Here is a 16,834-nt window from a genome sequence, read left to right as displayed (position 1 = left end):
TTTGGTTATCAGGCAAAGAAAAACACAATTGATGCTGTGTCGGAGGTTGTTGAAACAATAAGGATTCCTTTGTGTTCGAAAGAAAGTTACTATGGAGTTTTTATTGATTTATCGAAGGCTTTTGATACTGTGAGTCATGAAATTTTGCTCCAAAAATGTTTTGCGTATGGCTTGAGGGGGAAAATTTATGACATTCTTAATTCATATTTGACCAACAGACAACAATGTGTTTCAGTTAGCAAGCAGCGATCATCCTTTGAAAGCATTTTTTGCGGTGTACCGCAGGGTTCTGTTTTAGGGCCACTTCTGTTCTTGATTTACGTAAACGATCTGCCTGCTTTTTGTACAAACTGTAATGTAACTAGGTTTGCTGATGATACAAATATTTACGGAAAGGTGGATGATGGAATTAATGATACAATAGAAAATGTGTCAGTTTGGATGGAATCAAATAAGTTAGCAATAAATAGAAATAAATGCAAGGCTATAAGTTTTGGTGCTACTAATGAGACACCTGAAATAAAAATTTATGATTACAGCATCGAATTTGTCGACCACATTAAGTACTTGGGTGTATACATAGATAGTAAACAGAGCTTCAAATCACACATTGAGAAAATAATTAGTCGAATGAATTCATTAACAGCGGCAATCTATCAGTATAAAAATTTTTTCAAAAGACACAGACTAGTCCGATTATACAAAGTTTACGTTCAACCAGTATTACAGTACGGGGTTTTGTTGTATGGAGTGGCCAATAAAAGCGATCTTTAAAAATTAGAGTGGCGGCAAAGCAGAATTTTTCGTTTGTTATTTTCAGCTAAGAGATTCCAAAGCATTGACGAACTGCGATGTAAACACAAGTTGTTTTCTGTTAAAGAGTTACATATATATGAACTGATAAAATTACTGTCAAGAATTCTCCGCCATGAACATCCAAGCAAATTATTAAATAACTCATTTCCGGAATTAATTGAAGAAAATTTCCAAATAAATGAAAGAACTCATCTAGTCAAAACGAAAATATTTGCAAACGAAGCAAAGAAACAAGTCACTCATAAATAGATTAAGACGCTTATATAATGTTTATATATAACAAAAATGGATGAAAGTATTATTCAAAAATTATGCTCATTTAGTGCACAGGATTTAGCAAACTTTTTACATTGTTTTAGAGACTCATTTATTATAGATAACAGATTTTTTGTTAACCTTTTTTGGTAAGGAATAAAGCGAGCTGCATTTTTTTTTGTAAAATTGACATTCTTATTAAACATTTTCTTAGGGGTTTCTAAGTTTGATTGGAAAGTGGTATTACCAGGGTAAAATATGATTTTAGAGGGTTTGAATTAACAAATAAGTAGACTTTGAGAAGAATTAAAAGGCATCACTTGACAGGTCTAGCGACCTTTTGATGTCCTTTCGGGTTATGTTTTGTTGTTTGTAAATTTATAAATGCAAGCAATGGAATAAATTCGAGAACTAATTTATTATTATTCAAATCTGAGCGGTTTTCCTCGATAATGAATAAAATTTGTCGATAACCGAAAGTTCTGTTCAATTTCCCCTCAGGCTTTATTTTTGTTTGTACGCACGCCCCCTTAAGTTCTTTAACAGTTAATATGATTTTCGTATTTTTTGTCATTGCATTGTAGTCGTGGTGTTTGGTAGAAGCTTGCACACTTTTCTGTGATGCAAATTGCAGAAGTATTTTTTTGTTGTTCAATGTTTTTTATTTATCAAGTGTTGTTCTTAAAGTAAGCCTCTACGTTTTTTTTCACTTGCGAAGGGAAGTTTGCGTCAAGAATGCGGTTGTTTTCTTTTCTTGTACTGACTGTAAAGGTAAATAGGATGCATACATATAAAAGAACAAAATTATTTCATTGTGGTGGAGATATGTTTGTGTTTACATTCTATGACAAATATTGCAAGAATATAGAAATAAAACCGAAATTCATGCAAGAATAAGACTTAAATACATTTAAATTTCTGATGACAAAACTATATTGACTCATGATGCCAAATTCGGAATCTGATATTTTGTTAGCTTCACAGTTCTGTTTGGTCGTTCCCCTTTAATATTGCGTCTTCGTTGTACTAGTTTTTTGCTTTTTATCCTATATCCTCAAATCACTATTGTATCAAAATATTTATGTGCTTTCAATGGTTGATTAAGATTATATCTTGCTTTCAAAAATTAGAGCAGAGGGGGAATTGACTACTTTAGTTTAATATGGGCGCTATATATATGAAGACTTTCGATTTAGTTCCCTATATTTAATGTGTAATATCGTTATATATGCTTTAAACTTTGACTTATTTGTCTGTATCGTAAGCAAATCATTTTATGTTTGTTTGTTTCAGTCTGTGCAAGGGCAAGACTCTCTACAGAAAGATTCACCAGGCAAGAGAAGAGATGCAATTGATAACTATGGTGACCATCCTGGAACAAATTGCCCAGGTAAGTTACCATATCCTATTTATACAATTCCCCGACAATGAGGTAAATCAACACATCGAACTGATAATCGCTGCGTTTTAAAGTTAAAAAAGCAGAATGATGTCTTTGAAAAAAGTGTGATCGGCTCTTCATGAATGCAACCTTTATCTGATCAAGTTATTAATAGCCGCCCTCATCTTCTCAGCCGGCTATTATTGTGCTCGTATTTTTTTTTTACTTCGTCAAACTTTTTTTCGCTTTACCATTTTGCCGCTTTTTCGACATTTTGCGTGAAATCTTTTTGACTTCTCTAGGCTAGTTTCTCTCTTCTCTCATTCTGCTAAAAGTGAATTTGAACATCAGTTGCTAAGCAAAGCAATTCAAAATGAACAGAGTCGGTATAAAAATTGAAGTCAGAAATAGAAACGGGATAAACCCATAAAGCCCAATTTTAGATGCCCGCTATTTGAACATCGTTCCTATAGGTCTTAGTTACCATCTCTAATGCTTATTGGTATTGATAGTAGCCCCTGTAGCCTCTCTCTAAGAAACAGAAGTATGTTCAACTACGAAATGCCATCAAAATAAATCGGACTTAAAAAATATTTTTGTACAAAAATCTTTTTTTTTTTCAATATATTCTATTCGTTCAATCCCAATCATGCTTATTGGAATCAACGGCGGCTATTTTCCGGCAATCTGCCGGGTATGTTTTGTCATTAGTCATAGTGTAATTCAATTAAAACTTTTATAGAAAGAAATACATAATTTATTTGTCTATTTAATAAACAACCAATAAATAGCGAGATAAACGAAGGAAGCGTCAGGTTTCCATTTGAAGCTTACCCTATTTAATATAATACAAACAATACATACACAACGATCATAGTTTAAAAAGAAAAAGGTGCAATTATCTTTCATACTAGCTAGCGAATACGAAATTTATCAATTCAAAATTGTTGGCTAGATAGGATTCTTTCAAGTTATGACAAATATTATTTATAGTTGCTCGGTCGGCATATTCAACTTCAGCCGTAATAACTCCAAGTTTTCTCAATTTTTACAATTTTGCACCACGGAATCTAATTGAGCTTCTCTCAATTTTGGTTTTACAAAATGGCTCAATCAAAAAGTTAGTATTTAGACATCGCGTTGGGTTGTTATTAGCAATGAATAACTCATTGCAAAAATTTTGGTAATGTTGATTGTTTATTGATTTCGAGACAAATTTTATTAACTCATATATATGAATTTCACATACCGAAAAAATTGAGTGTTTGATGAACAGATCGCTACATTTGTTCCTTTTTTGCGGAAAAGTATGTTTTATTTATTTCTAAAGAACCAAAATTGGTTTTAAAAAAGAATGACTGCAAATCCATATACCAAAACACCGCACTGAATAGTTGGACGAATATTTGTTTTATAGTAATCAATTAATTTAAGCTTGAAATGGGTAGTTTTTTAACTCATGCGTATACCAGTTGGTCGAGTGAACTGTTTTAATTGATCTAAAACAATTACATTAGTCCGGTGGTATTTCGTATGCGATTTTTCGCTTGACCAATATTTTAATAAATTAATGGAAAAAGTTGTGGTGCGGTTTTGGATTCTCTACATGTCTTAAAATTGCACGGTGCAGCGCAACTATGCTAAGCTGAAGGTTTGAAGCACACTATTTTTATTGTAGAAAAAATTTTTGCTTGAGAATGTTGAATTAGTTTTCTTTAATTTATTAATCCGGAAGGAAGCTTGAAACAGTTATTGAGTCGATTATTACCACCCCCCCCCCACCCACCCCATGAGTCAAGTGTCAAATTTTTCTATTTTCAGATAGCTGTCTTCAGTTTTTGTCTTTTAATCCTATTTTTCAATTTGCAGTTTGTTTTTGTTGGAGGTTTAAGTCGAGGGATTTTCTTAGTCCGAATTTGGCGTATTTTACCATTTCCTCAAATACCGTTGTTTCAAAATTAAATCGGCCATTTCTAAGTTTCTCATCATTCAAATCAAATCTTCATGATCAGAGTGACCTTTGCATGCCAAAATTTTAAAGCGATATGAAAAATCAAAGAACTGAGATGCTGTGGCTCACAACATGAATTTTTCTCACAATGAGGACCTACATGGTGTACCAGAAACTTCATCTAATCAATTCTCCAATATGTTTACAAACATAAGTTTCCGAACTGTGTACTGTATTAATTTTTGATTTATTTAAAGGGTATGGGCTATCTTCATGGGCGTGCAATTGTTCACAAGGACTTACGGACCAACAATCTGTTTGTGGATGAGAGACAGCACGTGACAATCACAGACTACGGTCTAGCCAACATCACCAAAGTTGTCCGCAATCCATACACGTTAGTCGGTCTAGACCATGTATGTAGATCAAGACAAAATGCAAAATAATGATGAGATCTCAGTTGTTAGTTTTAAGGACTGCAGTCAACCTAGAACAATTACAGCACAGCCATTGTTTTTAGACGATCTCAATATTAAATTAAGCTTACAATAGTAGGCTGTTTATTTTATAGCTGCGAAGCTGTAAGCTGAGCGTAGCTATATTGCGGTGCTCTTGGTTTTTACGACTCGAAGAGGAGTATTGGTTTTCTTAAGGTTTTTTTTTTTTTTTACCGGAAGTACTATTCGTTCAGACGATGTTTTGATCTAAAAGCGAAAGCGAGTAAAATTGCAGTGTGAACTAATTTTTTTCTGAGCGAGAGAAGTTTTTTGATCATGCGCTGCGTTTAGTGAATGACTTTTTGACATTGAAAAGTAGTTTTTGACTGAATGGCACATATAGATAACGGTTTTTAGCCGTTTTTTCGTCGAAGTGGCCTAGTTTTTTTGCTTGTAATTTGGTTTTTTGTAGAAATAATTTTTAATTGATGCTATGTTGAAATGTAAACCCCGGAAATTGATAGCACAGTATTTTGCATAGCCTGAAATTGCGTTTCAAATGCGAAATTGGCACATATTTCTTGATTTTATAGTTAATTTTTGGCTTTTTTCTATTAATTTCTTCATTTTTGGATCTTTTAGCTGTTTTTTGTCAAAAATCAGTTAATATGGCAACTTCCCTTTGATGAATCATATACTCAATGCCTCTTTCTACCTCGATGTAATTTTGTTTCATAAAATTGTACATTTGCTAATCCGATTTTCGTAGTTTTTTGCCAATTTTTTTCAGTTTTTTGTTTGTATTTTGCTTATAATTACTAGAATTAGTATTTTGGGGAACATGAGGGACTTTAATTTTGTCATTTTTGTGATGTTAAGTTTTTGAAAAAACAGATAAATTTTTTTCATAAATGCAGTCTTAAATATTTTTTGACCACTTTTTTTTTGCAAAATGTTTCATTGTTTCGTATGTCTGAATTCTGCTTTTTCTTGTTTTATTCTGTTCAGCAAGTTGGATTTTGTCTCGAATGACTCGTTGCCTTTTCTATGTCTCGAATGCTGATCAATTAAATGTACTCGTTTTTCTTGATTTTTTTAAATTTGATTTTTAACTTTCAAAAATCAAGAATTGGTCTTTTTGTTACGGTGTTCCTGACATTGTGTCCATATTCTTCACATTCTCTTATGTATCATTCTAGTTTTGTCCTGGCACCTACTTTTTTATTCGTTATATTGATTTTTTCAGTTGTTAAAAAATTGAATGAATTCAGCTTTTTCTTAGATCTTGGTTTCTTCGTTTTGCAATTGATTTAATTCAAAATAAGGCAGTACTGGGACTTTGCTAGAAAGTCTTTTCCAACATTTCTACTTATTACTATTCATTGCAATTTTCTTCCGGGCTTGGTATTGTTTTTAGACGATTTTTTGCCTTTGAGTTTTATTCTGTTGCTTTTTTTTCTGATTAATTTAATTTTTGAATTAGCATGAAATCATGTTGTCTAGCATATATACAACAAGGAAGAATTATGTATTATTTTTATCTTAATTGCCGTGATTAGAAATCTAATTGTAGTGGTTCTCTGATTCTTAATTTTGAGCACTTTTTTTGAATAATTTTGACTTTCCTGTCTTTTTTGAAAAGTTTTTATCTGCCGTTTGCTTTCGCGATCTTTTTGAGATTAGAATCATTAATTATCTGAGGGCAATTGATGGCCCTCTCAGCTTTGTCAGGCTATCAGTTTTTTGACCATCCTAAAAATTTCAGACTTTTTTTAACGTTACCAAACGTTTTCAATAATAAAATTTTGCTGCATTTTCTTTCTCTTGGTGACAGTGGTTTAAATTTCACCGATTTTTAGATCAGACCCGGGGTGAGGTAATGAGTTAATGGTTTAATACAAAAGGTAATGGCTTCAGCTTTTCGTGAAGTTTTGGTGCTTCGAGTCGCTTGCGGAATTCTTCCGGCTATGTCCTTAAGGTTTTTTTTTTACCGGAAGTACTATTCGTTCAGACGCTGTTTTGACCTAAAAGCGAAAGTGAGAAAAATTGCCGTGTGAACTAATTTTTTCTGAGCGAGAGAAGTTTTTTGATCATGCGCTGCGTTTAGTGAATGACTTTTTGACATTGAAAAGTAGTTTTTGACTGAATGGCACATATAGATAACGGTTTTTAGCCGTTTTTTCGACGAAGTGGCCTAGTTTTTTTGCTTGTAATTTGGTTTTTTGTAGAAATAATTTTCAATTCGATGCTATATTGAAATGTAAACCTTGGAAATTAATAGAAGAGTGTTTTGCAGAGCCTGAAAACGAGTTTCAAGTTCAAAATTGGCATAAATTTCTTGATTTAAATAATTTTTGGCTTTTTTCCTATTTTCTTCGTTTTTGGCTCTTTTAGCCGTCTTTTTGTCAAAAATCAGTCTATATGACAACTTCCCGTTGACAATTCATATACTCGATGCCTCTTTTTACCTCGATGTAATTTTGTTTTATAAAATTGTACATATGCTAATCCGATTTTGGTAGTTTTCTTCCTATTTTTCTGAGTTTTTTGTCTGTATTTTGGTTTTAATTACTAGAAATATTCTTTTTGTGCAACATGAGGGGCTTTAATTTCGTTTCAATAAAAACGTCAATAGTTTTTTAGCGTTAAATTTTTGAAAAACAGTTAAATTTTCATTATAAATGCAGTCCTAAAAATTTTTTGACCATTTTTTTGCAAAATGTTTCAATGTTTTGTATGTTTAAGTTCTGCTTTTTCTTTTTTTGATCTGTTCAGGAGGATAGATTTTTGTCGAATGCTGATAAATGAAATGGTGTTCTTTGTAAGGGTGTTCCTTACATTATGTCCATATTTTTCACATTCTAGCTTGTATCATTCTAACTCTGTACTGGCACCTACATTTATACTGGTTTTATTGATTTTCAGTTTTCTTAGATTTTCGTCATTTCTTTGGGTTGCAATTGATTTCATTCAACATAAGGCAGTACTAAGAGTTTACTAGAAAGCCTTTTCCAGAATTGCTACTTATTACTTATTGTTTTTTTTCCGACCTTGGTATTGTTCCAATTCCACATTTTTTGCCTTTAAATATTACTCGATTGCTTTTCTATTATTTTAGTTTTTGAATTAGTTTGAAATCATGTTGTCTAGCATCTAAGTAGTGCCAAACTTATATGCCCTAATTCTTGAGTATTAGTCTTGAGTTTTTGATTTCGAATATGAATTTTGAAAAAGCTCTTTTAGGGCTTTTCCTTATAGACCGTGTAAGTTATAAAATTGGCAGTCTAACCCAAAAAGTCAAGTGGTCTATTAAAAGACTGGTGGTCGATCTTTCTATCTTATTTCTTTAGTTGTTTCAATTTATGGAGGGCCACAAGCGTCTATCGCTGCTATTTTCCGGCAATCTGCCGGCTATGTTTGAAATTGAACCGTTGAGTTTCTCTGTCAAATTTTAGCGCTGAAATTTAACTCAGATATCAAATGTAGGAACCTTTTTGTCTTCGATTTAAATTGCCCTCAACATTGCGACATTAGCAATAATTGTGATGATGATTTTTTTTGAAACATGATCTCAAAATCGGGAGCTGAAGGTGCTGATTTATTGCATTTTGTTGTGGGAAGTAATTTTCTTGTCAATATTGTTGCCAAATTTGGTTTAAATGATAATTGCCAAGGATCTTCTTTACGCTTCTTTAGCTGAGGTTTTGAACACTAATTTGTGTTCATTAAATTTTTGGTGAGATCCTTTTTATAGCTGCGAAGCTGTAAGCTGAGCGTAGCTATATTGCGGTGATCTTGGTTTTTTTTGTTTCGTCGTCTGACGCTTCATTTTCGTTTTACATTTGTTCTAGAACATTCTGTCTCGTCACTGCTTAAATGGCTTTTTCGCGCTTGATTTCACGCTTTCTGCGTGACCTAAATTGCGGTTATTCAGAAACAGAATCTGTTCCTAAAACAAATTTGATTGTAAGAAAACAGATTGTATGGTCCGACAGCCGAGTGGTTAAGGCGACTGGCTGTTAATCCGGAGATCGCCGCTTCGAGACGCGACAGGGAAAGTTTTTTTGCACCCAAAAACAACCTCCTTTGAAATAAACTTGTAAGTTTTATAGGTGGCGGCGATAACTATTATCAACTCACTTCTGTATCTTTTTCCATCTGTATTTTACGGCACGCAAGTCTATTTCGCAGCTATTCCGGCAATCTGCCGGCTATGTTATATTAATCGCATGACAAAGGAATATCGAGGCTATAATTTTTGAGGAGAATTAAATAGTTTCTAAGGTGATGTGGAAATTTCAATTGATGTATTTGGTAAATTTAACAGCGTCGTAGCTCGTCTTGTTATCATATCATTCACGAATAATGTGGATCTCCTTTCCGAATAATCGTGAAACCCGCAAATGTTTTTGGCGAAATTAATCGAACTTGAGGGTGGATTATGTGCCACACCTGTTTCAGGGGTGACATGAGTATCTACTGTCCTCCCGGGTGGCTGAGCAGTCTGGCACCTGAGCTGATTTCAACTCTGAAGCCACATAAGGACATCGACCAGGAGCTGCTATTCACTATGGAGACAGACGTGTATGCATTTGGTGTGGTTTGTTTCGAGCTGATGAGCAGTCGTTTTCTACATGAGAACATGGGCAGTCAAAGCATCATCTGGTCTGTTGGCTCTGGCTGTCGAAACACTCTGGCAAACTTCCAGTCTTCCAAGTTCATTAAGGTGATGTGGTGTTTTAATGCTGGTTTTTTTGGGAACACGGTGAAGAATTTTGGATGTTCACCTTAAATTTTCATTAGCTTTTATGGTCCAACTAAAAGTTTCGGAAACTGTTATTGATAGCCGGAAAGCGATAGCTGGGGCTATTGTTGACTTCCCATGTTCTTTGCAATGGTCTTTGTATTGGGGCGCTGTCTTTTTTACGACTCGAAGAGGAGTATGAGAGAAGTCTTTTTTAACCGGAAGTTGGAGTAGTGAAAAGTTGGAAAAAAGTGCTTTGCTGACCAAATTCGAGGAGAGTTTGTTGTTTACAATTTTTCTTCTCGAGTGAACGAGAAATGTAGATGTGAAAATTTGTGCGATAATTGAGAAAAGGTTCGGCTTTTTAAAGCTGTTTTTTTATGTAGTCGAAAAGGTTTATTGCCTTGTATTTTAGTAGCTTTCCTCGAGTTATTTTAGCTATATGGAAGCCTGTTATAACTTAGCCATTTAAAAATATTTTCCAGTTCAATCTTTAATTATTTTAACGAAATTAATAAACAATATTCAACGATAAGTTTTAGAAGCTTCAGTGAAGTTAGAGATTGTTATCAACTGATCGTCAAGCTGGTTCTCTGTTGTTCTGGTAATCGTGGGTTCAGCAGGGCTATACCTTGAGTTGTATTGGTCCTTCGCAAATTTTTACTGATCTACAAGTTGGGCAATTTCCGGTTTTTGTACGTCTCTTGATGTTTGTTAATTACATATACAATTTTCGTATTAGCATCTACTTTATCAGAATAATTACTTCACCAAGTACATAATTTCTCACGAAGTTATTTACCAAATATGCGAATTCATCGTCAGGGAACTCAAAAAGGTAAACATTGACGCTTTTAGGTACTTAATCAGTATACTGTCAATCTGCGGTCGTTTTTCGTAAACATAAACAAATAAGGGGTTACAGGCCTAAATGGAAGTACTGACTAGCTATGGCCTTGAGATCTATCTGAATATGAACTAAATTATAGCACTTTATATGGGTATTTAAAGGAAAAATTGTTCCTCATAGTTACGTGATGATTTTTTTAAATATCCATATAAAGTGCTATAATTTAGTTCATATTCAGATAAATACGGAAGTTGTATATATAATTAACAAACATCAAGAGACGCACAAAAACCGGAAATTGCCCAACTTGTAGATCGGTAAATATTTGCGAAGGACCAATACAATTCAAGAATGAAACTTCTAAAACTCTGAAACTTCTAAAACTTATCGTTGATTATTGTTTATTAATTTCGTTAAAATAATGAAAGATTGAACTGGAAAATCTTTATAAATGGCTAAGTTGTAGCAGGCTTCCATATAGCTAAAATAACTTGAGGAAAGCTACTAAAATACAAGGCAATTTGTGGATATATCACGCATCTGAACCGCTCATTAGAAGTCTATTACTAGCTAACTTTTTTCAAATTATATCCGCTAAAAACCGCCCTATCAAACATCCAAAATAAGCCCTTGTACAATGACAATTAATCAAGTTAATTACTCCTAATATTAACCTCAAGAACACCACGAGGAACATGCTAGAAGCTAGTGCGTAACAGTGTGTCACTCTACTTTGACAGCAGCTAATGTAAGTTGTAATAAGTCATACATAAGTAAAAAAAAATAAGTCGTTTTATACTTGTTTAATAGGGGCTGACCTCCTCTTAGTCGTCAATTATTGTGCTACTTACGGTGGCTTCAGTAGCCTGTAAGCATGCGAATAATTGAATTTGCTAAAAGACTGAAATTGATGTTGTGAAGGGTGGTTGTGGGAGTTTGTCTGCTCCCACTTAACCTCCTCCCCCCCCCGTCTCGTTCAACCCCTAATCTTGCACACTTTTCCCATTCTAGCCTCCCTTAAGTCGCAGCTAGCTACTAACGAAGCCAACTGCGCACCAGTCGTTTGACCAGCGCATTTCGCCCGACGCTAGTCGGTTATTTTTGCCGAAAATTTTTGTGTATCTGAATAAGAAAATGAAAGCTGATTGTGTTAGAGATCATTGCAATTAAAAAATAATTGTTTATCTCGAATTTTGCTTTAGAGCAAAGCGAAGAAAGAACTGTTTTCTTTTCTCGACGCAATTTTGAGAGAGACACTTTTTGTTGACGTTGCACACTTGGAAATGTTTTCTTAAATCGTTTCTAGTGGCGGAATAGTTCCACTAGAATGCATTATGGGTCCTCAACGATTTTTATAGACGTTTATATTATTTGAGTTGTTAATGCACATTCAGTGTAACTTGTAGCGCTTTTGACCGTTCCGGTTACTTCAAGCTTTTTTATCGCTTTTCAAGCAATATTTTTTGTACGAAATCTAGGTTAAATGGCAAGCACTGACATATTTTATTCCCAAGAAATGTCAGGAAAAATTGACATTTTTATTTTTCCTCTTCCGCTGTCAAATTAGGATTGTTGGTTTCTGTTGGAGTTTTTTTTAAAGAATATAGAGCAAAAGTTCGTTTTAACTGCCAGGAAATTATGTTTAGTTTAATTTCTTTGGCGCTATGTTATTAATTACTCTTTAATTACACCCCTTCTAAATGTTGCTATGTTTGTTGTTTACTTCGAGAAACTGGTTCAGATCCAACTCGAGCCCTGCAAAGTTTTTGAAAAGATAAGAACTGGTTATCTTTTTTGTAGTTGTGTTGTTGGGAATGTTGAGAAATTTTGCTTTGACTCTAATGTAGTTTGTGTTTGATAGCCGCCGTCAGCCTTTCAAACGGCTATTATTTAGGCGCTCTCCTTTTACAATTCAGGCTTTTTCACGTCTCTGAGAAGTCAAATTAGAGTGGTGATTTTGGTCACGCTGAAATAGTAAAGGGAGCGAAAAATCGAGTTGGTTTGAGGAGGTTTTCAAAATACCTTTAAAGGGGAGTGAGAAATTGGTGTTTGAACAATTTGGCAGTTTTTGAGATGGTTTCCTTCAGTGCTTTTAAGACGGCACATATGTGTTCTTATTCTGCCTATTTGCCTTTGCTTGAATTTATTAAGGGACAGCTAAAAGTTTTTATGACTTTGCCGCTAATTGTCATAAAATATTAGTGAATTTTAGATTTAGCCCCCTTTTTTTGAAATTATATGTCTTATTACTTAGTATCATCAATGACAGGTCTGGTTGGTTGCTAATGGGGCATAAAAGAACCTAATCAACGGCTCGAGTCAATAGCTGGGGTTTTCATGACTTCGACACTACTTTTTCTCGAAAATTTTGAGCGAGTTTTTGGGTTCTGCAATTATTATTGTACTTCTGATTTAATCAAGTCTCTCATGGTGCTAATAGGGGTTACATTTATCAATTTTATCGTTTTTGTTCAAAGCTTATGCTTGCTCTGACTTTAACACTAATTGTTTTCAATAATAATTATCGAATTTTTTGAGTTGGTGAGATTTTTTTTTCAACTTTGTCGTCCTAACTTAGTCTTTCAGTAGCTGTTGCGTTTTGTGACTTTTATACTAAGTGTTGTCAATAGGTTTCAGCGAAGTTTTGCGATTTTTGGTTATTTTTGTCTTATCATTTAATACTATTTGTGATGCTTGTTTTTGTCGTTCTGATGTTGTTTTTTTGAGTTTCGCAAGTTTTTCTTTTCAACTTTGTCGTCTCAATTCTTATTCTCTTTAATGACAGTTCTGATTTGTTGCTAAAAAAGATTCAATTAAGACAAGATATATCAGTTCATAGCTTTTTGCTTTTTGTGACTTATTGTTCGTTTTTAAATCTTAGCGATTTTTTAAGTTCGCTTGTATTTTTTGTGCTTATTGCGATCTTATCACTTAATCAGATTGATGACAGGCCTCAACGGTGGTCATTGAGGACTCAATGAATTGGTGTTTTTGTATCGTTCAGTAGCTATTTGCTCTATGACTTTTATGCTAAGTGTTTTCAAAAAGTTCCAGCGAGTTTTTTTTTACGATTTTCGGTTATTTTTTGTGTCGTTCAATATTGTTAGTGACAGTGCTCATCAACATTTGATGACAGGTTGCTAATGAGAAATAGAGAATCATAGTTGGCAGTGTGAGTTCATAGCAGTTGTGTTTTGATGTTAACCCTGTTTTTTAAGAATAAAATTTGAGTTTTTTTGCTTTTTTTGTTCTTGTGTGGTTTTTTGATTAGTCTCTTTAGTAACTGTTCTCATTTTCCTTTTAAAGCGGAGTAAAGCATGGCCAGGTCATAAATTAATACAATTCTTTGAGTCGTCCTGCTATGTTTTTTAATTCGGTTTACCTTTTGATCACGTTTTTCGTTTTTAATATGTCACGATTTTCACGTTTGACTTCTGACTTAACTCTTGTATGGTTCGATTCTCTCCCGCATTGAACTACGCACTGTAATGAATATGATCAATGTCAAAAAGAGCAGTATCAAAAACGGGTTAGACATATAAAGCTCATTAATTCATACTGCATTATGTTTGCAAAGTTCATCAGAGGGATTGCTAGCTGATATTAGTATTATGCTTAATACCCTTCAGTTTAGAAGCTGAAGTAAGTATAGGTTTAGAATCTAACTGAAACTGCACACTAGCAATTTTTTAATTTGTGTCTCTTCTTTTTTCTTTTTCTGTTTCAATCATGATATGCGTCTAGCGCGTCAAAGGCGGCTGTTTTCCGGCAAGCTGCCGGCTATGTTCGAACTTTTCGGGCGCTATTTTGATAGCATTATGCAGTTAAAGGAAGTTTTTGCAACTTGGTCTGAACTACTGAATTAACTGCTCTTTTAAGAGACTATTGTTCTTATTTGCTCGCAAACGAAGTTTAACAATTATTTTAGTCCTTCTAGTCTTTTTAATGCTATCTTTCGTACTACCAATTTCTAGTCTGATAGTCTTTTCGTCTGACCACTTGACCGTTTTTTCGTTTGACCATTTGACATTCATCAACATACGCATTGGTAGTCTCCAGGTAAGCGATTCACGGAAACTGTTTTCAGGAGACATTTTTATGGTGTCCTTAATCTTAAAAGTTTGAGTAAACCCCCCTCTCCATCAGTCAACCCCTCACCCCCACTCCGCTCACGTCCCTCTTCCCCCAAGGCTAACGTCCCCAAGCGCCAGCTGGCTACTACGGAAGCCAACCGCTCGCCGGTCGTCTGAGAGCAGTTCAGCCGACAGTCGGTTATGTTTAGGTTTGTGAGAGGAAGTGCTGTTTAATAGTTTATAGATTTTGTAGTAATAATTTCAGATTCCATAAGTACTGTTGGTCTCTTTTATGTTGCATTTTTCTCTGGCTATTTTTGTCTGAAATGTTTTTTTCTGAGTAAAGTTTTGCCTGAAGTAAAAGTTTTGCTCGATAATCACTTTTAATAATGCCTCGTTCGGATATTTTACAGCTTTTTAATGTCAATAAAGAGCTCCTGTATAATTTTGAAAGCCTAATTTTTTGAATAATATGAATTTTCGGTAGCGGCCGTTAGCCTCTCAGCGGCTAATATTAAGGTACTCTCAAATAATTTGTTTTAAAGCACTCTGTTTTATGACTCGAACTTAGGCGGACACAAAAAATCGTGGTGTTAAGGGCGGTTCTTTAAAATGTACTACGGAGTCCACTCATATCCCGGCACGCCCGCCCACTCCCATCCCCTGGCTCTATTTTTTTCACTTCGTCAAACAAAGTCTGGTTCGGATTACCCTATTATAGCATTCTTTTATCAACGTTCCGCGTGGAACCTGTTCTCTAGCGAGTTCCATTCTTCGCTCAAAGTGTTTTAATGAACGGAGTCAATATCGATAAAAGAAATTGAAAATAGAAGCGGCATGAACTCATGAAGCAGTTTTAGATGTAGTCTAAGTTATCCGGTGTAACCCTTTTTGCGAAAATTGTCTTTTGTATCCTGGTAAAGAAAGATGAGTGTGCCTACCTACGACATCCAACCGAAATAGCGCACACTTCATTTTTTTTGTTGTAAAACAGTCAATTTTTTTGAAGGTTTTTAAATTTTTTAGCTATTCTCGGCACTATGCATTGTATAATTTTCTTCATTGTTTTTATTAGCATCATCTCAGTAGATTAGGAGCTTTTATTCATGTAGTAGGTACGCAGTTTGTTTAAACCGTCATGCGGAATAAAATATTTTGTAATGGGGAAAATTTGTATTGGTAGTACATTGAAATTTAATCCTGAGCTGAAGTTACACTTAAATTCAGGTCATTCTTCTGTGAAGCATTAAATGTAAACAATTATGATGTGTGATACGTAATCGCTTCTAATCTCGTTGACTATAATTATTTATACAAAATTGATGCCGAGTAATAATGCACATTGAAAGAAGAATTCATAAAGCTGCCGATAAACTTAAAAAACTGTTTGTTATTCCAGGATTTCTTAATGAGCTGTTGGAGCATGAACCCAGAGAAACGGCCTCTCTTCGCCCACATCCACAGCACCATCCAACAACTAGACAAAGAGGTCAAAAGGGAGAAGACAGTTACCAGGTGCCCCTCCCACCCCATATCCATGTCCAGATCTATGGAACGCATGAATGCCGCCGTTTAACCTTCACGACTGCCCCAAAATTTACAAACATCCCCGCCCCCTTCTCTTTGTGTCAGGGCATTCTGTTGCGATGAAGTAACTGCCTGCGTTTCACAATATTGCATAGAAATGATGAATTGCAAGTCGACAAATTTGAGCAGTCGCTCCGAGTACTTGTTCGTATGGAGTTTAAAAAGGTGTCCGAGCAAGGCTAGATGAACAGACGACAGATAGTAGAGTTACAGTGTAGAGTAGATGTGAAGTAGATAGGAATAGTCGCGATTCGAATCGAAAACTCATTTCAAAACTCATCATCTATTTTAGAAGTAAAGAATGTAAATTAGTTGAGAACTACTACTACCGCTGCGGCTGATCCTCAAGGTAACAATCGAGAGGAGCTTATCCTGCTGTTTTATTTTGCTAGTTATGTAATAAATTTATGCTGCTGTTTCATCAAATGTAGCTCAAATCAACATTCAAATTAAATTTTCCTATTATCCATTTCTCAAACGGAGCTTTGATAGGTAGTTGTTTTTTTATAGCACGTGGCCATTTTCCAGAAACATTTTTTCCTATTCTTGATTGATCTTCAAATTAACTTTTTTAGAGTAGCTAATTAAGATTTTTAGAGTAGCTAATTGAAAATTCTTTTGGTCCGTATCGTTGCTATATGTTGTATTCTTAATTTAGATCGTAAATATCTAAGCTGACCCGGAAAACACCACACGTTTTAATTGGTGTCGCAACCTCTAATTGATGGCAAAATTTTATC

At 34.5% G+C, this 16,834-nt stretch overlaps 1 protein-coding gene across 2 annotated transcripts in view; it reads left to right on the top strand.

Annotated features, from left to right (window-relative positions):
• LOC142357096 (uncharacterized) overlaps positions 1 to 16,559 on the top strand; it is a 99,318-nt gene extending 82,759 nt beyond the window's left edge. For both annotated transcript variants that reach the window (XM_075408805.1, XM_075408800.1), the window contains exons 16-19: positions 2,365 to 2,461; positions 4,661 to 4,800; positions 9,302 to 9,566; positions 15,907 to 16,559. In XM_075408805.1, the coding sequence (XP_075264920.1) occupies positions 2,365 to 2,461; positions 4,661 to 4,800; positions 9,302 to 9,566; positions 15,907 to 16,083 (679 nt within the window). In that variant the 3' untranslated portion in view covers positions 16,084 to 16,559. The remainder of the gene's footprint in view (positions 1 to 2,364; positions 2,462 to 4,660; positions 4,801 to 9,301; positions 9,567 to 15,906) is intronic.
• The last annotated feature ends 275 nt before the right edge of the window (positions 16,560 to 16,834 follow it).

Source organism: Convolutriloba macropyga, chromosome 2 (genome assembly GCF_964194025.1).
Source record: "Convolutriloba macropyga chromosome 2, txConMacr16.3, whole genome shotgun sequence".
NCBI classification, from domain to species: Eukaryota; Metazoa; Xenacoelomorpha; order Acoela; family Convolutidae; genus Convolutriloba; species Convolutriloba macropyga.
Note: the sequence above shows the minus strand (reverse complement) of the source record. Positions and strands in the feature narration are given on the sequence as shown.